Here is a 27889-nt window from a genome sequence, read left to right as displayed (position 1 = left end):
TTTTTCAGGGAGACTTTGAGGGTGTCCTTGTAATGTTTCCTCTGCCCACCTTTGACTCGTTTGCCGTGAAGGAGTTCCAAGTAAAGCGCGTGCTTTGGGAGTTTCGTGTCTGGCATGCGAACGATGTGGCCTGCCCAGCGGAGCTGATCAAGTGTGGTCAGTGCTTCAATACTGGGGATGTTGGCCTGGTCAATGATGCTAATGTTGATGCGTCTGTCCTCCCAGGGGATTTGTAGGATCTTGCAGAAGCATCGTTGGTAGTATTTCTCCAGCGACTTGAGGTGTCTACTGTACATGGTCCATGTCTCTGAGCCATACAGGAGGGCGGGTATTACTACAGCCCTGTAGACCATGAGCTTGGTGACAGTTTTGAGGGCCTGGTCTTCAAACTCTTTTCCTCAGGTGACCGAAGGCTGCACTGGCGCACTGGAGGGGGTGTTGAATCTTGTCTTCAATGTCTGCTCTTGTTGATAAGAGGCTCCCGAGATATGGGAAATGGTCCACATTGTCCAGGGCCGCACCGTGGATCTTGATGACTGGGGGGCAGTGCTGTGCGGCGAGGACAAGCTGGAGGAGGACCTTTGCCTGACGGATGTTTAGCGTAAGGCCCGTGCTTTTGTACGCCTCAGTAAATACGTCGACTATGTCCTGGAGTTCAGCCTCTGTATGTGCGCAGACGCAGGCTCGGTGGATAGCACTCTCGCTGAGGGAGCGCTGCACTGTCGGAGGTGCCGTCTTTCGGGTGAGATGTTAAACCGAGGCCCCGTCTTCTCTCTCAGATGGACGCAAAAGATCCCTCGGCACTATTTTGAAGAAGAGCAGGGGAGTTATCCCCACTGTCCTGTCAATATTTATCCCTCAATCAACATAACAAAAAAACAGATTATCTGGTCTTTATCACATTGCTCAGAAGAATGAGAGGTGATCTTATTGAAACATATAGCATAATGAGGGGGCTCGACAAGGTGGATGCAGAGAGGATATTTCCACTCATAGGGGAAACTAAAACTAGGGGACATAGTAAACATCTTTAGTAAAACGTTCCAAGTACGTCACAGGAACGTTTACCAACAAAACTTGACTCCGAGCCACATAAAGAGATATTAGGACAAATGATCAAAAGCTTGGTCAAAGAGGTAGGTTTTAAGGAGAGTCTTTAAAGGAGAAAAAGGTAGAGAGGCGGAGAGGTTTAGGGAGGGAGTTCCAGAGCTTGGGGCCTAGGCAACAGGAAGCACAGCCACCAATAGTGGAGCGATTATAATCACGGATGCGCAAGAGGCCAGAACTGGAGGAGATTACAGAGATAGGGAGGGATGAGGCCATGGAGGGATTTGAAGAGCAAGGATGAGAATTTTGAAATTGAGGCGTTGCCGGACCGGGAGCCGATGTAGGTCAGTGAGCACAGGGGTGATGGGTGAGCGGGACTTGGTGCGAGTTAGGACACTGGCTGCCGAGTTTTGGATGAGCTCAAGTTTACGGAAGGTGGAGGCTTGTCAGGAGAGCGTTGGAATAGTCAGGTCTGGAAGTAATTGAAGCATAGATGAGGGTTTCGGCTGCGGATAAGCTGAGGGCGGGGGCAGAAACGGATGATGTAACATTGGAAGTCGGCGGTATTGGTGATGGAGAGGAGATGGTGTCAGAAACTCAGCTCGGGGTCAAATAGGACGTGGAGGACCTCCAATAATCTGATACTGTATCCAGTTGCTTTAATCTCATCTGGTGGGGCCCACAAGATTGCAGTATTGGCAAATAGAAGGCTGTGTCACAGATATATTAGACCTGTCAGTTGCACAATTATGTACATCCATAAATAATGGGAGAGATACTTCGAGATACACATTCATTACTGATGGATCGGTAGCATTGCTGAGAGCCGAAATGTCCATCTGTGGGCACTTCTGCCCTCGACTGAAAGCAGTAACGAGCAGAAGAAACACTTAACACGGTTGCTGAGCTGCTACATGAAACAATGGCTTTATTTACTATTATGCAGATAGCTTGTGGATGCGCCGATTAGAAGCGTCCCCGACATTTAACCTGGGATTTCAAGGTTCAATATCCGCGACTGGGTAGTTTGAAAAGCAGCAAGAATATTGCAAATGACTGACCTTTGCAGCATCCCGTTTCTTGTGTATTTTATTTAAATCCTTCTGCAGTAACTAATGCACAAGGTCCATCTTTCCAGGGAAAGGAAGCAGGGATTGCACAGCGCAGCCCAGTGGCGTCAGAGACATGTCGGGGACCGGCCTCTTAAAGAGGGAAAACACATCTCGTTTGCAAACACTGTATTGGCAAAATATTCTGATTGTAATAATAAATAGCCACAGGATTCAGTAGTGGGAGTAGAATTCATTTGAGTCATAGCCTAACGATGTTGTACTGTCTAAAGTGCAAATGCAAATTAGATTTCTTTCAGAAAATAATATTCTGGGAGACACTGTATGAGCCCCAGATGAGCAGAGGAAACGTTACAAGGACACGCTCAAAGCCTCCCTGATAAAGTGCGACATCCCCACTGACACCTGGGAGTCCCTGGCCAAAGACTGCCCTAAGTGGAGGAAGTGCATCCAGGAGGGGGCTGAGCACCTCAAGTCTCATCGCCGAGAGCGTGCAGAAATCAAGCGCAGGCAGCGGAAGGAGCGTGCGGCAAACCAGTCCCACCCTCCCTTTCCTTCAACCACTGTCTGTCCCACCTGTGACAGACTGTAATTCCCGTATTGGACTGTTCAGTCACCCGAGAACTCAATTTTAGAGTGGAAGCAAGTCTTCCTCGATTTCGAGGGACTGCCTATGATGATGAATTTGAGACAGGGCATGTGGTGAGTGTAGCGTGCTGGGGAGGAACAGGTGATTTGTACCTGTGGTTCCAAAATTCTCCATCACTGTACAAGGCTTTGGTGAGAGCACGCCTGGAGTACTGTGCACAGTTTTGGTCTCCTTATCTGAGAAAGGACATACATGCCTTCGAGGTGATGCAACAAAGCTTCACTAGATTGATCCCTGGGCTGAGAGAAAGAAAGAAAGACTTGGATTTATATAGCGCCTTTCACGACCACCGGATGTCTCAAAGCGCTTTACACCCAATAAAGTACTTTTGGTGTGTAATCACAGAGGCTTGTCCTATGGATGATTGCAGTGCAGGCAGGTACAGCAGGAGTGATGAGGTCGGGGCGAAGCAGTGGCAAGAGTTCGTAGAGGGATGTGATCGGGGCCCAGAAGAGGCGAGGGCCCAGGGGCAGCACGGGCCCAGCCCACACTGTGATATGTGCGCAATGGGTCTGTGCAGCAGAGCTGGTCTCCAGTCATCCTGGTTAACCCTTGCCACTGGACCAAGACCTAGCTCTGTCTAGCCCGTATGGTGGCTGGTGTGCAACTGGACTCTCGGGGAATCAAGGATTATGGGGATCGGGTGGGAAAGTGGAGTTGAGGCCAGGATCAGATCAACCATGATCTTATTGAATGGCGGAGCAGGCTCGATGGGGCCGAATGGCCTACTCATGCTCCTAATTCTTAGGTTGCCTGTTCCATCATTTTATTAGGTCATGGCTGAATTCCATTCACCAGCCTTTATCTCATATCTTCTGATATCCTAACCGAACAAAAATCTATTGATTTCAGTCTCCAACATGTCAATTGACACAGTATTCTCAGCCTTTTGGGGGAGAAAGTATTCGATTTCCACTAGCTTTGTGTGAAGAAAAGCCTCCTGATTTCGCTCCTATTTCAGATCATAACCTCTGCCCCCATGTTATCGGATGGCAGCTGTAGATGATTCTGCCATTCCCATTTACAGCTCCTGTTGACCCATCTTTTATTTTGTTACTTGTCCCATTACCATCTTTTGTCATTCAGTCTCCCCTGCCTTCCATCACAGACCTTCCCTTTTGTTCATTCCTTCCTCTCCCTCTTTCCCTGCCTCTTCACTTGTTCTGACAAAGGGTCATCGACCTGAAACATTAACTCTGTTTCTCTCTCCACAGATACTGCCTGACTTGCTGACTATTCCCAGCATTTTCCGTTTCTATTTCAACCCAGGTTCAAGTCCCACTCCAGGGACTTGAGCACAAAAAATCCAGGCTGACACTCCAGTGCAGGGCTGGGGGAGCGCCGCACTGTCGGAGGTGCCGTCTTTCGGATGAGACGTTAAACCGAGGTCCCGTCTGCTCTCTCAGGTGGATGTAAAAGATCCCAGGGCACTATTTCGAAGAAGAGCAGGGGAGTTATCCCCGGTGTCCTGGGGCCAATATTTATCCCTCAATCAACATAACAAAAACAGATTGTCTGGGTCATTATCACATTGCTGTTTGTGGGAGCTTGCTGTGCGCAAATTGGCTGCCGCATTTCCCACATTACAACAGTGACTACACTCCAAAAGTACTTCATTGGCTGTAAAGTGCTTTGAGACGTCCAGTGGCTGAGAAAGGTGCTATATAAATGCAAGTCTTTCTGTCTTTTTCCGAACAAATTTTCAGTGCAGTCCTGTATTTGTAAAGCAGTGGGACAGCAAAACAAAAAATGCCGCAAGCATTTGTAAAAGAATGTTCACAGTGCGCAGGCGCGGTGCAGAGAAGTTAAAACGGGACTGCTGCAGGCTTTGAGTGACGTTTGAATCGACCAATCACATCCGCGCTGCGGCGGGCCGGCTTGACTGACGTTTAACTCGCCCAATGACAACGCGCGCCCGCGGTTGGCGGAGCGTCGCAGTTCATGAGGGGCGGGGTTTATCCGAGCCTGTGTTCCCTTGACAACGGGGCCTGGAGGCGGCTGTGCGGCACGGGCGGCGGACTGGAGATGGTAAGGGGGCCCGGGGGCAGGGACGCCCCGATGCCGCACCATCAGCAGCTGCCGCCAGGCCCAGCCCTGCCTCACCTGCGGCATTGTGTCAGCCTGAGGCTCGGTGGACCAGCTCCCTCTCCAGGCGTCGGCCATTCGGCCCCTTCGAGCCTGCTCCGCTATTCAATATCATAAAAAGACTTGCATTTATATAGCGCCTTTCACGGCCACCGGACGCCCCAAAGCGCTTTACAGCCAATGAAGTACTTTGGGAGTGTGGTCACTGTTGTAATGTGGGAAATGCAGCAGCCAATTTGCGCACAGCAAGCTCCCACACACAGCAATGTGATAATGAGCAGATAATCTGTGTTTTTATTATGTTGATTGAGGGATAAATATCCGGGCAAAGGAGTGGATAAATAAAGGCCGGGGGCGAAGAAGTGGCGAGAGACTGTGGAGGCGCGAGTTCGGGGCCCAGGGGCAGCACGGGCCCAGCCCACACTGCGATATGTGCACGCTCGGTCCATGCAGCAGAGCAGGTCTCCAGTCGTCCTGGTTAACCCTCGCCACTGGACCAAGACCTCGCTCTGTCAAGCCCGTGTGGTGGCTGGTGTACAACGGTCACCCCACGTTAAATAAATCCACCCACAGGCATCTTCCACCCTTCAGGATGTAGTTCGGGATCCGGAATATTGGGTCCTTCCATCGAAAAACCTGTGAACTTTTTGACGTGGAAGCAAGTCACCCTCGACTCGAGGGGCTGCGCTCCCTCAGCACTGCACTGCACTGGGGTGTCAGCCTAGATTTTTGTGCTCAACATCCCTCTCTGTCACCTCATCAAAAAAACTGAGTCAGTTCAAGTCGCACTCCAGACCTTTGAGCATCTGACACTAGTTCAATACTGTCGGAGGGGCAGTACTGAGGGAGTGCTGCACTGCTGGAGGGCAGTACTGAGGGAGCGCTGCACTGCTGGAGGGGCAGTACTGAGGGAGTGTTGTGCTGCACTGCTGGAGGGCAGTACTGACGGAGCGCTGCACTGCTGGAAGGGGCAGTACTGAGGGAGTGCTGTACTGCTGGAGGGGCAGTACTGACGGAGCGCTGGAGTGGCAGTTCTGAGGGAGCGCTGCACTGCTGGAGGGGCAGTACTGAGGGAGTGCTGCACTGCTGGAGGGGCAGTACTGAGGGAGTGCTGCACTGCTGGAGGGGCAGTTCTGAGGGAGCGCTGCACTGCTGGAGGGGCAGTACTGAGGGAGTGCTGGAGGGCAGTACTGAGGGAGCACTGTATTGCTGGAGGGGCAGTACTGAGGGAGTGCTGGAGGGGCAGTACTGAGGGAGCGCTGCACTGCTGGAGGGGCAGTTCTGAGGGGTGCTGTACTGCTGGAGGGGCGGTACTGCTGGAGGGGCAGTACTGAGGGAGCGCTGTATTGCTGGAGGGGCAGTACTGAGGGAGTGCTGGAGGGGCAGTACTGAGGGAGTGCTGTACTGCTGGAGGGGCAGTACTGAGGGAGTGCTGTACTGCTGGAGGGGCAGTACTGAGGGAGCGCCGCACTATCGGAAGGTTCCGTCTTTCGGTTGAGAAATTAAACCAAGGATCTGTCTGCTCTCAGATTTGTTGTGTTGGTATTGACTTTTTTTAACCCTAATTCTCTCCTCTTCTAAAGGCACTGACTCTGGTTGGATAGAGATCCAGAGCAGGAATCCTGTTGGAATTTTCCCTCCCTGGACTAGAGGCACTGAGTCCAATTGTAGCGCCAGACTGATGGAGACCAGGTAACTTGGAACGATTATCTAACCTTCAGGTCTGTATGGCTTCACACTACGACAGTATGGTTGTTTCTTAATGCAACATGTTATATATTTTTAATATGCCTATTTGTGTTTCCTTCAGTATATGTAATAGTTCTATTGTCCTAAACCCCACAGCAGAATTATCAGTTTATTTTTAGGAATTATTTTTATGTGGTAAAAGAATTTGTTGAAACGTCTTTTTACGAACAGAGATATGGAGTCGGTTGAAAATCAACTGGAGGTCCTTTTGAAGGGCGGGGGCATGGAGGTCCAGGAACTCGACTCACCCCTGGGTGAAGTGGTGCCGGTAACTGTGCGGAAAACAGTTTGCTACATTGTCGCTGCGGTAATTCTGAACGAACAGGTAAGAGGGGAGTCACTTATTGTTTGCAACAAATAATTAGGAAGGCAAATGGAATGTACTCATTGGCGTTTAAAGAATGAGAGATGCTCTTATTGAAACATACAAGATTCTGAGGGTGCTGGACAGGGTAGATGCAGAGAGGATGTTTCCCCTTGTGGGAGAATCTAGAACTAGGGGGCATAGTTTCAAAATAAGGGGTCGCCCATTTAAGATGGAGATGTCCTTTATTGCAAGGGGGATGGAGTATAAAAGCAGGGAAGTCTTGCTCCAACTGTACAGGGTATTGGTGGGACCACACCTGACCATACTGTGAACAGTTTTGGTCTCCTTATTTAAGGAGGGATATAAGAAGGTTCACGAGGTTGATTCCTGAGATGAGGGGGTTGTCTTATGAATTAAGGTTGAGCAGGTTGGGCCTATACTCATTGGAGTTTAGAAGAATGAGAGGTGATCTTATTGAAACATATAAGATTCTGAGGGTGCTGTACAGGGTATTTGCAGAGAGGATGTTTCCCCCGTGGGAGAATTTAGAACTAGGGGCATAGTTTCAGAATAAAATGGAGGTGGATTCAAGAAGTGGGGAAAAAGTCGGTGATTATTTACATATGTCTTCTGTGTCGTTGTGAGTATGCACCCTCATGGTTAGGGTTAGAGAATTCTCTACCTCAGGGGGCTATGAATGCTGAATCGCTGAGAATATTCAAGGTGAGATCGATAGATTTTTGAACTCTAGGGATGGGAAAGTGGAGTTGAGGTAGAAGATCAGCCATGATCTTATTGAATGGCGGAGCAGGCTCGAGGGGCCAAATGGCCTACTCCTGCTCCTAATTCTTATGTTATGCCCAGGCCTGATAGGAAGATAAAAACAGAAAAAAAATGCTGGAAATTCTCAGCGGGTCAGGCAGCATCTGTGGAGAGAGAAAGAGTTAACGTTGCAGGTCGATGAACCTTTGTCAGAACTGGAAAAAGTTAGAGATGGAACAGATCTTTAAGCAAGTGAAAGGGGCAGGGAAAGAGGGGAGGGGAGGAAAGGACAAAAGGGAAGATCTGTGATAGGGTGGGAGGCAGGAGAGATTCTAGAGACAAAAGGGATGATGGTGCGAGGCAAAAGGAGATGGTAATGGGACAAGTTAAGAAATAAAAGATGGGTCGAGAGAGGGTGTAAATGGCAGAATCAGCAGCAGCTGCCGTGGGAAAGAGAGAAAAAAGGAAAAACGAATTGGGACAGGGAAATTGTTGAACTCGATGTTGTGTCCAGAAGGCTGTAAAGTGCGTAAGCAAAAGATGAGGTGCTGTCCCTCGAGCTTGAATTGGAGCTTCATTGGAACAGTGTAGGAGGGCGAGGATGGAGAGGTCGTAGTGTGCTGATAGGAAGATGGTCTGGAACTGCTTGGTGCAGCTGATGTAGGGAGGCTGAAAGGTCTTTTGCTTTTAATACAACACAATGTGGATGTTGTCACTGTATCTTTCTTCTGCTTTTAAAAACATAGGTTTTGACAATGTGTTAGACCAAGCTTTCAGTCCCCCCTCCAGCTAGTTCCCTTCTTCACTCAGTACATTTTCCTATTGCTTATCAAGGGATTTTTTTAATACTGTTGTTTTGTGGTGGGTGACGAGGTGGGGAACAGAACGATGAAGGTAATTAAAAACATTGCTCTTACGCTTTCTACGGCGCAACAGTGCAGGAGCTGGGACTGTAAGTAGAAAAGCAAATTTTTTCATATTTGTGCCCTCTAGCGTAACTGGTTTCAGATAGGCGGCAGTGGACGACATAGCTGCTGTGCTTTGCTTCAATCTTTGTGATTGGCCAAAGCATAGTCCTGGCCATTTGCACCAGGATACTTCTGTTGATAGACAGCTGATGTGGCAACTGGGACACTTTAAAAACCTACAACATAAGTTCCGTTTCCAAAAAGAAAAGACTTGCATTTATATAGCGTCTTTCACATCCCAAAGCGCTTTACAGCCATGAATTACATTTTGCAGTGTAGTTACTGTTGTAAGGTAGGGAAGGTGGCAGCCAATTTATGCACAGCAAGCTCCCACAAATAGCAATGTGATAATTGTGTTTTTTTAGTAATGTTGATTCAGAGGTAAGTATTGGCCAGGACACTGGGGGTAACACCCCTGCTCTTCTTCGAAATAGTGCCATGGGATCTTTTACATGCACCTGAGAGAGCAGACGGGGCCTCGGTTTAATGTCTCATCCGAAAGACTGTACATCCGACAGTACAGCACTCCCTCAGCACTGCACTGGGGTGTCAACCTAGATTTATGTGCTCCAATTGTGGGAGTGGGGCTTCCACAACCTTCTGACTCTGGGGTGTGAGTGCTCCCCACTGAGCCACAGCTGACACACAATTCCAAGGCAACAAAGTTCATTTGTTCCTGGTTGCAGCGCGTGGCGCAAAGCTGTGGTGCTCTGAGAGAACGCCTTTGATTATCGAAGGCTTGCATTTGTTGAGTTGAAGTGTGGTTATTCCAGGGTCTGCTTGTGTGACAGGAACACTGCACTGAATTGATGGTCGGCTCTCTATATTTTGGAAAAACCAAGGTGACGAGCAAAGTCCAATAGTTAAGAACATCAGAGGTTGGAAAATAGTTATTGGAGATGAGGAGGTGAATCGGGGAGTGGTGATTAGGTGACAGGGTGTTTGGTGCATTGTGTGAGGAAGGTAAGGAGTTACTCTGAAGTCCTAGACAGAATATATTGGAGCATTAAGCTGTTGTGCATCTGGATTTTAACACCAGGAGGAAGTGCATGTAGCAAGTTGTATTTTGCTGTTTAAGAGGAAGAAAAATGGAGACTGACAATCGTAGTATTTGGTAAAATAAAGTGACCAGAGCGAGAGCAACAGTGAGAGAAAGGCTGCAGTTCCTTGGTATTGGAACGGGGGAGGGGAGGGAAGGTCTGTGATAGGGTGGAAGGCAGGAGAGATGAAATGACAAATGGGATGATGGTGTGAGGCCAAAGGGGATAGTAATGGGACAAGTAAAGAGACGAACGTTGGTGTGGAGGAGGTGTAAATTGCAATGGCAGAATCACCAACAGCTGCTTTCTGAAACGGGGCCGAGATTATGGTCTGAAATTGTTGAACTTTGTATTGAGTCCAGAAAGCTGCCCATTCGAAAGATTCGCATGACTCCGGTTGGGGTGGAGTGTAGAATGTTTCAGTGTAAGGGGTGTCGCAGTTGTGTGGGGCGGACTGGTTGGGCTGGGTGCTCTTTGCCTTTCCGCCATTGTTCATTGTTCATAGGTTTATATGTAACCTTCAGGGCTGCTGACCGAGGGCCGTGCGGCTCTTTGTCGGTCAGCACGGACACAATGGGCCAAAATAGCCTCCTTCTGCGCTGATGATTTCTATATTTCTATGAAGTGCCGTTCCTCGAGCTTGCGTTGAGCTTCATTGGAACAGTGTAGGAGATCGAAGACCGAGAGGTCAGAGTGGGAATGGAGTGGAGAATTAAAGTGACAGGTGACCGGAAGCTTGGGGTCATGTTTGGGGACTGATTGGAGGTGTTCTGCAAAGCAGTCACCCAATTTACGCTTGGCCTCCCCAATGTAGAGAAGATCGCATCGTGAGCAACGAATACAGTATTCTAAATTGCAACAAGTACAAGTAAATGGCTGTTTCACCTGGAAGAAGTATTTGGGGCCCTGGACAGGGAGGGGGTAAAAGGGCAAATGTTGCACCTCCTGCGCTTGCACGGGAAGGGGCCGTGGGAAGGGGAGGGGTGCTGGGGGTGGTGGAAGAGAGGACCAGGGTGTTGAGGAGGGAATGGTCCCTTATGTTAGGCTAACATTTAGGCAAAGGGGCTGCCCCGAAACATCGTGAGACTCCGGGGAGTGTATCTAACTGTGCTTTCCTTTTTTTTTTAAATCCTAAATTTGTCTCCAGGGCCCTGATTGATGCTGTGGTATAGTTGCAAGGGTACTGGCAGTCCCACTGCCATGCCCAGGTATCTTTAACCTTAAAGATGATCTATCTTTAACGTATACACTTTGGGCACTGATTGTCAGTAGGCTGCTCGACCATGAACATAAGAAATAGGAGCAGGAGTCGGCCATTCAGCCCCTCGAGCCTGCTCCGCCATTCAATATCATGGCTGATCTGATCATGGACTCAGCTCCACTTCCCCGCCCGCTCCCCATAACCCTTTATCCCCTTATCGCTCAAGAAACTGTCTATTTCTGTCTTAAATTTATTCAATGTCCCAGCTTCCACAGCTCTCTGAGGCAGCGAATTCCACAGATTTACAACCCTCTGAGAGAAGAAATTTCTCCTCATCTCAGTTTTAAATTGGCAGCCCCTTATTCTAAGATCATGCCCTCTAGTTCTAGTCTCCCCCATCAGTGGAAACATCCTCTCTGCATCCACCCTGTTGAGCAGAAGGGTGTTGCAGCTGAACTAATTTGAAAGGCAGGTAATGAACTAATATTTAAGTCAATTTTCATCAAAGATTCCGACATCTTTGTTCTGCTTTCTTTACTGGTCTTTGGCGCATTGGCATGTTTCAACAAAAATGTCGACCAGTGTGTGTACATGTTCCTGTTTTTTGGGTAGATAACTGAGTTGGGTTGTGGCTGAGATTCTACGGCCTGGAATTAATGGTGAGATTCTGCTCACTCCTGAGACATCTTTGCCCTGCCAATTTGATGTGTAGGATCTTGAAACGTATCAATATGAGGAGTTGGGGCCCCTCCCCCCCCCCCCCCCCCCCCTGTAAAGACTTACATTTACAGACTGTGTAACTGTTTTTCCTATTTAAATGCACAGAAAGAAGTGGTGATGATGCAGGAGGCGAAGCAGGAATGTTATGGCAAGTGGTACCTGCCAGCAGGGAGGATGGAGAAAAATGAAACGATTGTCGAGGCCATGAAGAGGGAGGTTCAGGAAGAAACGGGCTTGGAGTGCGAGCCCTACACCCTGCTGAGTGTGGAGGAGCGTGGTCCTCGCTGGATCCGTTTCGTTTTCATGGCCCAAATTACAGGTTTGCCGTTCATCTTTCAGGAGGAGATTGGGCATTTTCTGGAACATGAGTAGGAGGGAGCAAGATAGCATGAAGTTTCTTTTCGAATACACCAACTGTAACTGCGGTAATTTTGATGTGGACGTTTCAGGGATGGTGAGATTGATGTCTAGCAATGTTTTGGCACAATGGTGGTAGTGTTATGGTAGAAGTGTGTTGTAATGTGCTGTAGTCTGCATACCACTTCGTCAATGGGAAAGGGTTTGTCTGACCGGGGAAGCTGAGAAATTCTTTGAGACGCGTTAACATAGAAAATAGGTGCAGGAGCAGGCCATTCAGCCCTTCTAGCCTGCACCGCCATTCAATGAGTTCATGGCTGAACATGAAACTTCAGTACCCGCTTCCTGCTTTCTCGCCATACCCCTTGATCCCCCGAGTAGTAAGGACTTCATCTAACTCCCTTTTGAATATATTTAGTGAATTGGCCTCAACTACTTTCTGTGGTAGAGAATTCCACAGGTTCACCACTCTCTGGGTGAAGAAGTTTCTCCTCATCTCGGTCCTAAATGGCTTACCCCTTATCCTCAGACTGTGACCCCTGGTTCTGGACTTCCCCAACATTGGGAACATTCTTCCTGCATCTAACCTGTCTAAACCCGTCAGATATCAGGGACTCTGGTTCTGTGATGCTTGAGCAGCCAATGGATTTTCATTTTTTTAAGCGAGTAGAAAATTAATGTCACAAACTTCAATACTGGTGGAAAAGTGTATTTTTGTAGGTAACTTTTTATGTAACTCATGGTAGCAATGGTCTGTACCATCTTTGCAAATAGTGTTCTGTTCATGTTGACGTTCCTTCAGTTCGGATAAGATAGCGCTTTATAGAGATGATTCTTTTCTTGGCTTCTTGTTAAAATTATTTACATAGTTTTCATAGGCATAGATTAATATTTTCCAATTGACTGAGACTTAAAATGGCTTCAATAAAAATGTTGTATTTTAGCACACAGGTAGGTGGGCTTGTGTTTTAGAGTGTAATTCAATTGTTGGAGTATTTGTCGAATGTTAAGTGCTGTTGTTCAATTTTTAGGAGGAAATTTGAAGAATCCCTCGGACAGCAATGCAGAATCCTTGCAGGCAAGATGGTGGGACCGAGTGTCCCCTCTTCCACTGAGAGCCAGGGACATCTTAAATTTGATCTCATTAGCTGTGAAACACAAGGAGAAGCCTTCTCATCCAGTGACGATTCCCGTGGAGATGTCCTGCTCGGTTGTGTGCCACAGGGTCGTGGCCGCCTTCCTCAACAAAAGCAATGAATTGTGGCTCTTGACGAACAATCAGGGTTATCCTCATTTCCCCGTGACGGCCTGCGGCTCGTCCTCAGCCGATCTATCGTGCAGCATCGAAGTGGCCATCTACAGGCTGACCAAGGAGTCCTTGCGGGATTCCCAGTTCAAGGTGAAGACTCATGGCATCCTGGGACTGCAGCACAGTGGGTCAGACCCTGGGAAGACCGATGGTGTTTGTTTCAATGTGTTGGTCACCATCGCTCCAACAGAAATGACGTACAACCAGTTTCCTCCAGATGTGAACAGCGTAAAGTATGGTTGGCACAAAGTAGATAATGATGATTTAAAAATTCAGTTGTTAGAGAGGTTGTCGTTTTCTTCTGTTGTGCCATTTTTGAATTAAAGTGTCATGGGAAATGATGGATCAAAGAGAGGTTTCATTTTGTTGCGTTGGTGTTAATCTGTTAAATGATCATCAGAGTGCAGGAGCTCTAGTCCTTCTAGCCTGCTTACGACAACAACTTGTATTTATATAGTGCCCTTAAGGCAGTAAAATGTCCCAAGGTGCTTCACAGGGAGTGTTTTAGACAAGACAAATAAATTTGACACCGAGCCACACCAGAAGAAGTTACAGCAGGCGACCAAAAGTTTGGTCAAAGAGGTAGGTTTTAAGGAGCGTCTTAAAGGAGGAGAGAGAGGCGGTGTGGTTTAGGGAGGGAGTTCCAGAGCTTAGGGCTCAGGCAAAGAAGGTACGGCCACCAATGGTTGGGCAATTATAATCATAGGTGCTCAAGAGGGCAGAATTTGAGGAGGGCAGATATCTTGCGGGCGGAGGGGGGGGAATGGTTGTGGGGCTGGAGGAGATTACGGAGATAGGATATTACATAAAAACATAAGAAATAGGAGCAGGAGTCGGCCATTTGGCCCCTTGAGTCTGCTCCGCCATTCAATAAGATCATGGCTGATCCGATCCCGGCCTCAGCTCCACTTCCCCATAACCCTTCACTCCCTTATCATTCAAAAATCTGTCTATCTCCACCTTAAATATATTCAATGACCCAGCCTCCACAGCTCTCTGGGGTAGCGAATTCCAAAGATTCACGACCCTCTGAGAAGAAATTCCTCCTCATTTCCGTTTTAAATGGGGGGCTCCTTATTCTGAAACTATGCCCCCTAGTTCTAGATTCCCCCACGAGGGGAAACATCCTCTCTGCATCTATTCTGTCAACCCTCCTCATAATCTTATACGTTTCAATAAGATCACCTCTCATTCTTCTAAACTTCATTGAGTATAGACACAACCTGCTCAACCTTTCTTCATAAGACAACCCCTTCAACTCAGGAATCAACCGAGTGAACCTTCTCTGAACAGCCTCCAATACAAGTATATCCCTCCTTAAATAAGGAGACCAAAACTGTACACAGTACTCCAGTTGTGGTCTCACAAATGCCCTGTACAGTTGAAGCAGGACTTCCCTACTTTTATACTCCATCCCCCTTGCAATAAAGGCCAACATTTCATTTGCCTTCCTAATTAGTTGCTGTACCTGCAGGCTAATGTTTTGTGTTTAAAGTACAAGGACCACCGCATTTTGTAATCTCTTCCCATTTAAATAATAATTTGCTTTTTTATTTTTACTAACAAAGTGAATATCATTCATGATTTCCCTTTCATAAAACCATGCTGACTCTAACTGCATTATGATTTTCTAAATGTCCCGCTACTACTTCCTTAATGATGAACTCCAGTATTTTCCCAGTGACAGATGTTGGGCTAAGTGGTCTATAGTTTCCTGCTTTCTGTCTCCTTCCTTAAATAGGGGCGTTACATTTGCGGTTTTCCAGTCTAGGACCTCTCCAGAATCCAGGGAATTTGGTAGATTACAACCACTGTCTCTGCAGCCACCTCTTTTAAGCCCCTAGGATGCAGGCCATCAGGTACAGGGGACTTGTCCACCTTTAGTCCCATTAGTTTACTGAATACTTTTTCTTTAGTGATAGTGATTGTTTTAAGTCCCTTCCTCCCTATCGCCCCTTGATTATATATTATTGGGATACTTTTAGTGTCTTCTACCGTGAAGACCGATACAAAATATTTGTTCAAATTCTCTGCCATGTCCCTGTTCCCCATTATTAATTCCCCAGTCTCATCCTCTAAGGGACCAACGCTTACTTTAGCTACTCGCTTCCTTTTTATATATCTGTAGAAACTCTTACTGTCTGTTTTTATATTTCTTTCTTGCTTTACTTTCTCATCCTCAAACTGAATTTGAAATTCTACCATGCTATGATCACTCTTCCCCAGAGGATTCTTCACTACAAGATCATTAATTAATCCAGATTCGTTACACATTACCAGATCTAGAATAATCTGCTCCCTGGTTGGCTCCACAACATATTGTTCCAAGAAACCATCTCGAATACACTCTATGAGCTCTTCCTCCAGCCTACCTTTGCCAATTTGATTTGTCCAATCATTATGAAGATTAAATTCACCCATGATTATTGCCATACTTTTCTTGCAAGCTTCTATTATTTCTTGACTTATACTCTGTCCTACAGTGTGGCTACTGTTTGGGGGCTTGTAGACTATTCCCACTAGTGTCTTCTTTCCCTTATTATTTCTTATCTCCACCCAAACTGATTCTACATCTTGATCTACTGAGTCAATATCATTTCTCACTACTGCACTGATGTCATCCCTTATTAACAGAGCTACCCCACCTCCTTTTCCTTTCTGCCTATCATTATGAAATTACAAATACCCCTGAATATTCAGTTCCCATCCTTGGCCACTTTGCAACTATGTCTCTCTAATGGCAATCAGATCATACCAATTTATTTCTGCTTGTACCAGAAATATTGTCATTATCAACTTGACAAGGAGATGGACAGAAAAATGCATAGAATGGTGGGTATTAGTTGGTGGTGCGTCACTTTAGCAACTTCGCAATCCAAGTGTGCTAAGCACAAAACTCGCGTATTGGAGCCACGCAGTGGAACGACCAGCACAGAACAGCTTGGGATGTGCCAACCACCTTCACATCGTCACACCGCAGTGCCAGATGTCAGACCAGTCAATTCCTACTACTTCTTGTTGGCTGTGATGGGAAAAGCTTACAATGGGATGGCTAGTTTGGCTATCCCGTTCGATGGCCTCCTGAGGTGTCGAATGGAGAAATGAGGTGCGTCCCGCCACAGATCTCAGTGGATGGGTTGATGCGAGGTGTTCCAGGGTCTGGGACTCAGGACCACAGTCGCACTTTGGGTTATCCTTCACCTTCCACATGTGGGGCAGGTGGCCGCACTATCTGTGCATGTACGGATTCATTGAGCGCTGTTCACCATCTTCGAGCAAGGTCGAAGCCAGGGATTGTTATCCAAGTGCCCTTGACAAGACCTCACACTTCGCTCTGGATATGCTTCCAACGTTGAGTTGATAAAATGAAGAGTGCTGGGGCTGCTGATTGTAGTTATGTGGGCAACTTTGACAAACAGACAAAATATCCTGATAAGGGCTGGTTATTGTTCCTCACAGACATCCTACTCTGGCTCAGCAATGGGACACGTACCAGTGGACCTGTCACAGGAGGATGCTTTCCACTTTCGTCCAGATAGTGTGTCAGCCGTGGCTCAGTGGGCAGCCTCTGAGTCAGAAGGTTGTGGGTTCAAGTCCCACTCCAGAGACTTGAGCACAGAAATCCAGGCTGACACTTCAGTGCAGAGCTGAGGGAGTGCTGCGCTGTCGGAGGTGCCGTCTTTCAGATGAGACTTTAAACCGAGGCCCCATCTGCCCTCTCAAATGGATGCAAAAGATCCCATGTCACTATTTCAAAGAAGAGCAGGGGAGTTATCCCTATCCCTGCTGTCCTGGCCAATATTTATCCCTCAATCAACATAACAAAAAAACAGATTATCTGGTCATTATCACATTGCTGTTTGTGGAAGCTTTCTGTGCGCAAATTGGCTGCTGCATTTCCCACATTACAACAGTGACTACACTTCAAAAGTACTTTGAGACATTCAGTGGTCGTGAAAGGCGCTAATATAAATGCAAGTCTTTTAAGGCAGCGAGCCGATGTCACAATGCACACTCCAAGCCAACTCCACCCTGCAACTTGCTCTCACTTGGCTTGGAAGCCGAGACATTGATGGGTTTCTGCACCCGACAGGCATTAAACTGACCAGGATAACAAAAGATTGGGTGCACTGGAAGTATGATTCAAGAACTGCAAGAGCTAGGCGATGGTAGCTACGAAATTCTGTAGCTCAAGGAACTACCCTTTTGCACGAAAAGGCTTAACTTCTAAAGTCACAAATTCTGTTTCTGCTGCAGTGCAACACATTGCTATTAAGAACTAGTTGGTTTATTAGCAAAGGTTTAACAATCACACTACACATTACCAGTTCATCCACCAGGCTCACAACCACCTGCCCCATCATGGATCCCCTGAACCCAACTGGCTGGGGTTTTATCGAGTCTTGTGAACATCACGCGGAGCTTAGAGGGGATGTGAAGCTTAACGGTTGGTTGATAAACCACCGTGAGTAAAATGACCACCTCAAGTGGAGTGCAAGACCATTTGAAGCCACTGAGCTTTACAAGTTGTGTAAATACTGCAGTTGTAGTACCAGAAAGCTGCTGCTGGTGGAGCTGCTGAGTCAGTAGAAAGTGCTGAGCTCAGCACTGCCACCTGAAGGAACTTGGTGGCATTGGCACCCAGGAAGAGCAGCAGATGGAGACGCCCAAATCTGAGCTGGAAACATTCTCTGCTGTGTCGTGAATGTAAAATCAAAATCCCCCAGAGACAAAGACCCAGGCGTTTCCGTCCTTGGGAACAATTCTATAAACGCCCATTTTGTGAGTTAATTAGTATCACTATGATTGAATGAGGTCAACTAGCAACAACAAATAATATTTGTGTAGTGCCTTTAACTTAAAATGGCCCAAGGTGCTTCACAGGTAAACTGAAAGATTGCTCCCATTGACAGACAAACTGGTAATAAGAGGGCATCGGCTCTAGGATTAAAAACAAAAAGACTTTATATAGCGCCTTTCACGACATCCCAAAGCACTTTACAGCCAATGAAGTACTTTCGGAGTGCAGTCACTGTTGTAATGTGGGAAACGCTGCAGCCAATTTGCACACAGCAAGCTCCCACACACAGCAACGTGATACTGACCAGATAAGCTGTTTTTGTTATGTTGATTGAGGGATAAATATTGACCAGGACACCGGCCAATCTTCTTCGAAATGGTGCCAGGGGAGCTTATACATCCACCGGAGAGGGCAGGGGGGGGGGCCTTAGTTTAACGTCTCATCCAAAAGAGGGGATCAAGGGTATGGAGAGAAAACAGGAAAGGGGTACTGAGGGAATGATCAGCCATGATCTTATTGAATGGTGGTGCAGGCTTGAAGGGCTTAATGGCCTACTCCTGCACCTATTTTTCTATGTTTCTATGACAGCACTTCCAACAGTGCACCACTCCCTCAGTACTGCACTGAAATATCAGCCTAGATTTATGTGCTCAAGTCTCTGGAGCGGGACATGAACCCACAACCTTCTGACTCAGAGGCAAGAGTGCTATCACTGAACCATTGGCTGACACACTTAGAAAAACCTTTGATCATACAGAGGGTTATTAGAACCCGGAGCAGGGCTCCACACATCATTTAAACAGGAATTGGATTAAGTATTGAGAAGGAAGAATGTAAAAAGATCGAGGAAAGGGCAGGATTAGAGTAGAAGGCTGCAGTTGCAGAGCTGGCATCAGCAGACATGACAAGCCTCATGGCTGCCTTCTGAACTGTCATTTCTATGACACTGAAATCATCATTTCTTTTCCCAGCTCTCATTCAGTTAATAGCAGCTGCTTGGGCACAGAAGGACGGGGGTGCACTTTATTTTTGGGAATAGTGCCTTGATGAGAAGCATATCTGAAATGCATCAGTTTTTGCAAGGGAAATATGTCACAGTGGGTAAGTAACAACCAAACTAAAACATGGATAGTGTAGGGTATGAGGTCAGAGGCAACAGCGATCGTTTGGCTGAAGATGGAACGTTTAATGCAATTCCCCCTCCCTACTCCTGAAGGAGAAAACTCATGCTGGAGAACACCACCATTTGGGAGCACATTCTAGTGGCTATACTTCAAGTGTGAGCCTAGAGAGTGAGAAATAGTCAGCCGGCTGTTTGACTGTGAGGGCATCACAGCCGCGTCTGATCCTCCCCTGGCCTGATGCTCACGCCATTGGATAGTGATGGGGAGCAGGTGCCACAGCTGCTCAGACGTTGGGTCAATGTGTAGTCGGTGCTGAATTTGTGAAACCATCCAGTGGCATCCCTCGGGGATAGGTGACAAATACCTATTCAACCAGTTTACTGAGACTGTTAATCCTTGTGTGAAGGAGTGCTCCTGCAAGGGCTCATATATAAACTAATCTCCCAATGTGAGACTGAGGATCCCAGGTTCCATTGGTGTTTTGTGCTTCATTAGGCGAGTTAAACCAGGCCGTTGGTGAGTTGCTGTCATTCACATCGTTGTTATTTATTTGGGGCGGGAAATGGGTCAAAATCTGTCCTGTTGACAGATTGTTTCCTCTGGCTGGGGAGTCCAGAATCAGGGGGCACAGTCTCAGGCTAAGGAGTCGATAGGACTGAGATGAGGAGGAATTTCTTCACTGAGGGTTGTGAATCTTTGGAATTCTCTACCCCAAAGGGCTGTGGATGCTGAATCATTGAGTATATTAAAAGCTCAGATAGATTTTGAGACTCTAGGGTAATCATGGGAATTGGGTGGGAAAGTGGAGTTCAGGTAGAAGATAAGCCAGGATCTTATTGACTGGTGGATCAGGCTTATGGGGCCTTATGGCCTACTCCTTTTCCTAAGTCTGATGTTATGAACTCCTGGACTTAATAGTAACCTTTACTGGGAAGTAGTTGTGTGTGTATACAGGTGCATTTGTGAAGCTCCATCCAGTTGAATAGCCTGCCAACACTTAATGTCTAGGTACACATTAACATACTGGTCCAGAGGAGGGAGGCTGCAACTAACACCCGTACGATTGTACCCCAGCAAGCGACAGTACCTTCAGTCGAGGAGGGGAGCAGTGAAGTGAAAAGCTTTTCCAGTTTCTCGAGCAGTTTCTGGAGTGTAATGTTGTCAAACTCCACATCTGCTGCTACGTGCTCTGCTGCTTTTCCCACAGGGCAACTTTACAGTGTTTTGGAGAAGTGCTCGAGAAGAGATTTTGGAACAAGCAGGGCCAGAGATCTGAGTTCATTCAAAACAACGTGGACTGTTTAAAGGTACGAATCTGATCAGCAGCTGTGGACAAGAGGTTCTGTTTAAAAAAAGTGGCAGCAAATGACTCAAATAAGCCCCGTGCTTTGATCGAGGGGATCGTATTTATAATTCGCTCTTCAAATCAATCGGGTTCTTAAACATTAAAAGCCAGGAACCAGGGATTAAGCTTATGGCACATGCAATAGTCCTTAAGCACACACTTAAAAAAAGACAGCATGTACAACTGAACACTCGAATCTGCTCCGCCATTCAATAAGATCATGGCTGATCTAATCTTGGCCTCAACTCCACTTCCCCGCCCGCTCCCCATAACCCTCGACTCCCTTATCTTTCAAAAATCTGTCTATCTCCATCTTAAATATATTCAATGACCCAGCCTCCACAGCTCTCTGGGGCAGAGAATTCCAAAATTTCACAACCCTCAGAAGAAATTCCTCCTCATCTATATTTTAAATGGGCGACCCCTTATTCTGAAACTATGTCCCCTAGTTCTCGATTCCCCCATGAGGGGAAGCATCTACCCTGTCAAGCCCCCTCAGAATCTTATTGAAATGTATAAGATCACCTCTCATTCTTCTAAACTCCAATGAGTACAGGCCCAACCTTCAACCTTTCTTCGTAAGACAACCCCTTCATCTCAGGAATCAACCTCGTGAACCTTCTCTGAACTGCCTCCAATGCAAGTACCTTGCTGATTTAGTCAGATACTGAAACATGCTCCGAGCTCAGTGTATAGGTTGATCAGACCTCAGGGAATCCTTGCTATCGGTACACACACCATTTATACCTTTCTCTTACCCCTCAATGGGACACTCTACATGTTTCTGCATTACGATTGTACAAAGGTTAAATTACAACCCTACTTAAGGTGAATTTTAATCATCTTGTCTGTTATCAATAATTTTAATTTTCCTTACTGAATGGGTTATTTTTCCGTTGTGTTAACAAAACCCCTTCTTTTGTTACCTTATCTATAGTTTCACTCTTACATTCTACCAGGCGAAACCTTTGATTGCAAGTATGTCTTTGATTTGGTTCCATTCCGTATCAGTCAATCTCCTGCTGCTACAGAAACCCCAATTAACAGGACCATGTATCCCCAGAGGTTTTTCACATACTTATCAACTGATTAAAGTTCTCATAAGTATCTGAATCAGTCTGCATTAGGATGTGTTTAGCTTTACTGAAGTGAGTAAACTGACCATTGCTTTCAGGTTAGCCTTGGTTTAATGGTCACTGCATTTAAATTGACTTAACAAGCAAAGACTACCGGCTAATATTACTGCACACACTATACAAAGATCTATCACTCAGCCTTGAATATACTCAGCAATTCAGCCTCTGGGGTAGAGAATTCCAAAGATTCACAACCTTCTGAGTGAAGACATTCCTCCTCATCTCAGTCCTAAATGGTCAACCCCTTACCCTGAGACTGTGCCCCGTTCCTAGGGGAAAGCTTAATCATATTTGAAAGACACTCATTTATTGTGTCATGAGTATAGATAATCCAGCAATCCTGAATTTCCTTAAATAGGACTATTTGTTTGGGGGTGGAGGGTGAGGTGGGGGATCAGCTTTGTCCCAAAGGACTAGTTTAGATAGTGGATAACGTTTTATAAGGTTCCTTAACATACTGTGTTTCAAAAATAAAACTGATCGCAAATATAACTGGCAGAAATAAAATATGCAATTGATTGCAAATCAATTTGAGGTACTTCAAAAATCTCTAAAGGCATCAGGTTCCGAAAGATCATAGCCCAAGTAGTTAATGCAACCCGCAAATGCACATTAGTCAGGTCTGAGAAGCAACATCAATGTACAAGAATCAGACATTTACAGCACAGGAGGCCATTTGGCCCATCGTGTCTGTGCCAGAACAATGAAATAACAGCCTTAGGTGATGTCAATTGATGGATAAACGTTGACAAGACATCAGGAGAACTCTGGTGCTATTCAAATAGTGCACGTAGGATCTTTATGTTCACCTGAAGGGGAAGATGGGGCCTCGGTTTAACGTGTCGTCCGAAAAAAGGCACTGCCAGCAGTGAAGCACTCCCTCAGCACGGCACTGGAGAGTCAGCCAAGATTACGTGCTCCAGTCCGGTGACCAAAAGCTTGGTCAAAGAGCTAGGGTTTAAGGAGTGTCTTAAAAGAGGAGAGTTAGAAGCGGAGAGGTTTGGGGAAGGAATTCCAGAACTTATAGCCTTGGCAGCTGAAGGCACGGCTGCAATTGGTGGAGCGATTAAAATCAGGGATGCTCAAGAGGCCAGAACTAGAGGAGTGCAGATATCTGGGAGGATTATGGGCTGGAGGAGATTACAGGGATAGGGATTGCAAATGGGGACTAGCGTGGAATAAAAATCCCAAACGTTTGCACAAATACCTTTGGTAGGAACCAGATTGGCTTTGTTTCCTGTCTGATTTCCCTCCCACTCTGAAGGGGTCTCTTGCCTCACCCAAGTGGCAACCTAGAGGGGGCGGATACGGTATGTGGCTGCAGGGAGTTGCACCAGCAAGGAGGAACATGTCTTCATGCAACATGCAGTGTTCACATATATGGATGAGAAGGAACTCGCTCTGTTGGTTACCCGTGCTAACCCAGGGATAGAGGGAGGCCAGCTGCAATGGCCTGACCTCCAGCAGCTAAAACAGCTCTGTGATTAAACCCGGCAGCTTTGACTTGGCCACTGGGAGGTCCAGGCACCCCTTCTTGAAGATGCGTGCGTGCTTTGACATCAGACAAGAGCAACATCAGGTCTCGTGCCCCGCTCCCCCCATCAGTTGAATTGCCTGCCAAGATTACCAAGGGACACACACAAGAGTTAGGCTTAGAGTTAGAGTGAGTTAAGATTAGAGAGTGAGAGTGAGTTAGGATACCATAAGTTGAAAAGCAGCTGATCATTATTGGCAAAAAATTCAATGGATGTCTTATGCTAAAATGAGTACAAATTTATGGCATATTTTTGTGCACATAATACTGGAGTTTTTGAACCATTTTGGATTGTTACTTTCATCGAACCAAGGAGTCAGTTTGCCCAACAGCTACACGAGGTTTGGTTGTGTCCATATGCAAAACAAGTTATCTCTTTCCCCTCCCATAACCATAAAAAGATAACAGCGCATCTCCCCCAACTGCTCCACTTTCAATGGCATTGCTTCCCCCACTTTCAAACCTCCTCCTTAAAACACACGCTCAACCTCAATCCCATAGTTTACTCCAAATACTGCCCCCGTTTCCAGCCTCGCTCTCCTCTCCGGATCCTTCAATGAGTTCCCCTTCCCCCGCGCCCCAGTCGATAATCTTGGCCATTCCACTGCCTTAAAGGCACTGTACAAGTGGAAGAAGTGGTTCCAGACCAATGCGAGATGTTTTTATGAACAAAACACCCAAGTGTTGCGTAAGGAGAACGGCTTTTATTGATGAAGCTATATTCAGTTGAAAACTTTATTTGTACCAAAATAAATAAATCAGTTTTTGTACTGCGCAGTGTCAAGAAGTGGTAATCGAGATAAAACTCCCCCGCCTCCCCTTCCCCCCCCACCCACAGATAGGTGAATGAAACATCGTCATCTTGATTTTGGCACAGGCTGAAAGTGCACTGCCTTCTCCAAACGATAACCGGTGCAAGTCTCGGGCACAGCTCTTGTAGCGGTGGAGAGAGGAAGCTGAATTGGAACGTGATCCAGCCATCGACCGGGAGTTAGCCCACAGCTAGTTTAGAAATAGAAAAATTCCTTATTCACAAAATTTACAAACCACACCTTATTACTTCAACTGCTCGGATTAAACTAAACAATACATTAAAAAGTGGAGCGGGTGAAGCAAAAGCATGTACGTGGCCTGTTTATACACCGCTGTTTGCTGCTTCATAATTCCTGCATTGATTCGAGGTATTTTTTCTCTCTCTCTTTCTATCGGAAATAAATGCTGCAGAAACAAGCCTCTCGCCAATTGTACAGTTAGAAGATCTCAGTAGCATGCACAGCCTAGTCCCAAAGAGTAAGGACGGAAGATGAAGTTTCGGATGTTGAGTGAAGCTCTTAATTGTCCAGGTCCTTGAAGGCAGCCAAGTTAAAGCTGGTCTCCAGGAACCTCCTGAGCTCCTGCAGGTGAGTGTTCTTATTGCCTGTGGCTGGGGCGGAGGCCGGATCACGGCCAGCATACCTGCCGAGGAGAGAAAGAGCCGTTAAGTTAACAGTTAACGCGCACCTCGAGCTGGAATGAAGGCTAGAGTCGTGGGGTGAAATTCAGCTCTCAGCTGCATTGAGCTGGCCAGCTTCAGCCTAGTTCACAAGATTGACACAGGCGATGAAGGTGCTTAAGCTCATCCAGCCAGAAAGACCGTGCAGTCTCCCCAGCCCAGCAATCAATTGTTTCTTTAATGGTTTTGTCTACTTGACTTAACTATTTGATCTGGAAGTCTATTCCATGCGCAGGTCAGTGTGTGAAGAACTCCCCAGCATCAGTTCTAAATGTGCTTTTTATTAGTTTGAACCCAAGTTCCCAGAGGTCAATTTGAAGTCATTTTTCAGCTCCACCTTTTCACACAATCATAGAATGGCCACAGCACGGAACAAGGCCGTTTGGCCCGTCGACTCTCAGCTAGTCCCACCCACCCGCCCTTTCCCCATCACATTTATTTCAGATACCCAGCCACTTCCCTTGTGAAAGATAAGATTGAGTTTGCCACCACCCTTCATTCCAGATTCTAAACACTCGCTGCATTACAACAAAAATTCTTATGTCGCCTTTGGCTCGTTTGCCAATCGCCTTAAATCTGTGTCCTCTGGTTCTCGACCCTTCCACCAATGGGAACGGTTTCTCTCGCTCTACTCTGCCCAGACACCTCATGATTTTGAGCACCTCGATCAATCTCCTCTCAATTGGTTCTATCCCATTTATTATCTTGCATACCTCTGCAAGATCAGCTCTCCGTCACTTCCTTTCAAGGAAGACAAGTTGGTGTTTCTCCAGTCATTCCTCATAACTCAGTCCTTTGATACCACAGGTTACACATCTCTCTGAGCTGCCTCTAGTCCGAAACTGACAACAGTGCTCAAGGCTATAGTTTGAGCAGGACTGCCGCCAACTTGCACGCTTGGTGGTATAGTTCAACATTGTGTGTGTGTGTTGGACACAGTTCACTAAAAGCTCCTTCAACTTCACTGGAAGAGCAGGGGCGTTATCCCCGGTGTCCTGGGGCCAATAATTTATCCCTCAATCAACATCACTAAAAAAGATTATCTGGTCGTTATCACATTGTTGTTTGTGGGAGCTTGCTGTGCGCAAATTGGTGTTTTCTACATTACCAAACTTCAAAAAGTATTTCATTGGCTGTAAAACACTTTGGGACATCCGGTGGTTGTGAAAGGCGCTATATAAATGCAAGTCTTTTCAATCCTTCTTATTGGGAATGGGTCGATAGAACAGAACTGCTTCTTATTTGGGCCTTAAATTGGCAGGTTCACTCAGAGGTCAGAGAATGGCTGTGAGTGAAATGGAAAACTGCCACAATGGTGCTTGGAGAGGACCTTCTACTTCGGAGGGAGTCACTGAGGTAGCACAGAATAGAGGGAACTGGACTCTGACTTCAGCTATACCCAGCCTGGTTGGTGTTGTTACGCTCAATCTGGAGGTCGCGAGCACTAAAACTCCTCAGCTCGAGGAGCACAAGCTGTTAATTGTTTGGCTGTGGATAGTCATCGTGTTAGTTAACAGGCCCTGTGGGATTAGATTTATGTGCCACTGAATCTCGATTTACCCGGCTGGATTCATTTGATATTGAGTTTGTTTTGAGTTGAGTCCTTTCTGTTTAGTTGGGGTCCCGGCCTCCTGTCTCTAGTTTTAGTGAAACCTTTTTTCCTGATGGCCAAGATGTCAGTGTTTACCCTTCACCCCATCTTTCTCCGTTCCTCTCCTGAAGGTGCCAAGCTTCGCGCGGATATGGTTCTGCAGGCACCAGGCGCTCTCCGGTACTTTACCCGAATAGCTGAGAGTGCACATACTTTCCATCAATCGCTGGACCACCACCAGCAGCGGAAACCACCCCTGCTCATCCCTCCCCTCCATAACTTTCCGTTCATCCTCCCCACCTCTGTAATCCCAGCTCCTCCCTCCCCCATAACCCCTTCCTCCCTGTATCCAACCCCCCACCCCCCCCATCCCCCCCTGTAACCCCCTCCCCCTTTCAACTTCATAAGAATATAAGAACATAAGAATTAGGAACAGGAGTAGGCCATCTAGCCCCTCGAGCCTGCTCTGCCATTCAACAAGATCATGGCTGATCTGGCCGTGGGACTCAGCTCCACTTGCCCGCCCGCTCCCCGTAACCCTTAATTCCCTTATTGGTTAAAAATCTATCTATCTGTGATTTGAATACATTCAATGAGCTAGCCTCAACTGCTTCCTTTACAGAGAATTCCACAGATTCACAACCCTCTGGGAGAAGAAATTTCTTCTCAACTCGGTTTTGAATTGGCTCCCCCGTATTTTGAGGCTGTGCCCCCTAGTTCTAGTCTCCCCGACCAGTGGAAACAACCTCTCTGCCTCCTATCTTGTCTATCCCTTTCATTATTTTAAATGTTTCTATAAGATCACCCCTCATCCTTCTGAACGCCAACGAGTAAAGACCCAGTCTACTCAATCTATCATCATAAGGTAACCCCCTCATCTCCGGAATCAGCCTAGTGAATCATCTCTATACACCCTCCAAAGCTAGTATATCCTTCCTTAAGTAAGGTGACCAAAACTGCATGCAGTACTCCAGGTGCGGCCTCACCAATACCCTGCTTTTGTACTCCATCCCTCTCGCAATGAAGGCCAACATTCCATTCGCCTTCCTGATTACCTGCTGCACCTGCAAACTAACTTTTTGGGATTCATGCACAAGGACCCCCAGGTCCCTCTGCACCGCAGCATGTTGTAATTTCTCCCCATTCAAATAATATTCCCTTTTACTGTTTTTATTTCCAAGGTGGATGACCTCACATTTTCCAACATTGTATTCCATCTGCCAAACCTTAGCCCATTCGCTTAACCTATCTAAATCTCTTTGCAGCCTCTCTGTGTCCTCTACACAACCCGCTTTCCCACTAATCTTTGTGTCATCTGCAAATTTTGTTACACTACACTCTATCCCCTCTTCCAGGTCATCTATGTATATTGTAAACAGTTGTGGTCCCAGCACCGATCCCTGTGGCACACCACTAACCACCGATTTCCAACCCGAAAAGGACCCATTTATCCTGACTCTCTGCTTTCTGTTAGCCAGCCAATTCTCTATCCATGCTAATACATTTCCTCTGACTCTGCGTACCTTTATCTTCTGCAGTAACCTTTTGTGTGGCACCTTATCGAATGCCTTTTGGAAATTTAAATACACCACATCCATCGGT

The 27889-nt window shown here is 46.7% G+C and overlaps 3 protein-coding genes across 8 annotated transcripts in view; 1 reads left to right on the top strand and 2 right to left on the bottom strand.

The window, feature by feature from the left end:
• Positions 1–2186, bottom strand: part of LOC139235123 (protein transport protein Sec24C-like) — a 71764-nt gene extending 69578 nt beyond the window's left edge. The window contains exon 1 of the mRNA XM_070866317.1: positions 2109–2186. The gene's annotated coding sequence lies outside the window, so the exon portion shown is untranslated. The remainder of the gene's footprint in view (positions 1–2108) is intronic.
• Positions 2187–4713: 2527 nt separating this feature from the next.
• Positions 4714–13614, top strand: nudt18 (nudix (nucleoside diphosphate linked moiety X)-type motif 18). Of its 2 annotated transcripts, none has more exons than XM_070865485.1 (5): positions 4714–4794; positions 6435–6543; positions 6772–6925; positions 11704–11917; positions 12987–13614. In XM_070865485.1, the coding sequence occupies exons 2-5, from the start codon at positions 6533–6535 to the stop codon at positions 13586–13588; spliced, it is 981 nt and encodes a 326-aa protein (XP_070721586.1). In that variant the 5' UTR covers positions 4714–4794; positions 6435–6532; the 3' UTR covers positions 13589–13614. The 2 variants fall into 2 exon arrangements, with proteins under 2 accessions (XP_070721586.1, XP_070721587.1); XM_070865486.1 differs by having other exon boundaries at positions 6435–6572.
• Positions 13615–23893: 10279 nt separating this feature from the next.
• LOC139235118 (2-oxoglutarate dehydrogenase complex component E1) overlaps positions 23894–27889 on the bottom strand; it is a 128459-nt gene continuing 124463 nt past the window's right edge. For all 5 annotated transcript variants that reach the window (XM_070866305.1, XM_070866307.1, XM_070866303.1 and 2 more), the window contains one exon: positions 23894–24659. In XM_070866305.1, the coding sequence (XP_070722406.1) occupies positions 24536–24659 (124 nt within the window). In that variant the 3' untranslated portion in view covers positions 23894–24535. The remainder of the gene's footprint in view (positions 24660–27889) is intronic.

Source organism: Pristiophorus japonicus, chromosome 22 (genome assembly GCF_044704955.1).
Source record: "Pristiophorus japonicus isolate sPriJap1 chromosome 22, sPriJap1.hap1, whole genome shotgun sequence".
Classification (NCBI taxonomy): Eukaryota; Metazoa; Chordata; class Chondrichthyes; family Pristiophoridae; genus Pristiophorus; species Pristiophorus japonicus.
The sequence above is the reverse complement of the archived record's forward strand: the minus strand, read 5'-3'. Positions and strand labels throughout refer to the sequence as shown.

Bases quoted from the DNA above. Each gene is read 5' to 3' on its own strand.
- nudt18 (XM_070865485.1), top strand. The intron at 6,926-11,703 runs GTAAGAGGGGAG...TTAAATGCACAG, and splicing joins CGGTAATTCTGAACGAACAG to AAAGAAGTGGTGATGATGCA. The intron at 11,918-12,986 runs GTTTGCCGTTCA...TTCAATTTTTAG, and splicing joins TTTCATGGCCCAAATTACAG to GAGGAAATTTGAAGAATCCC.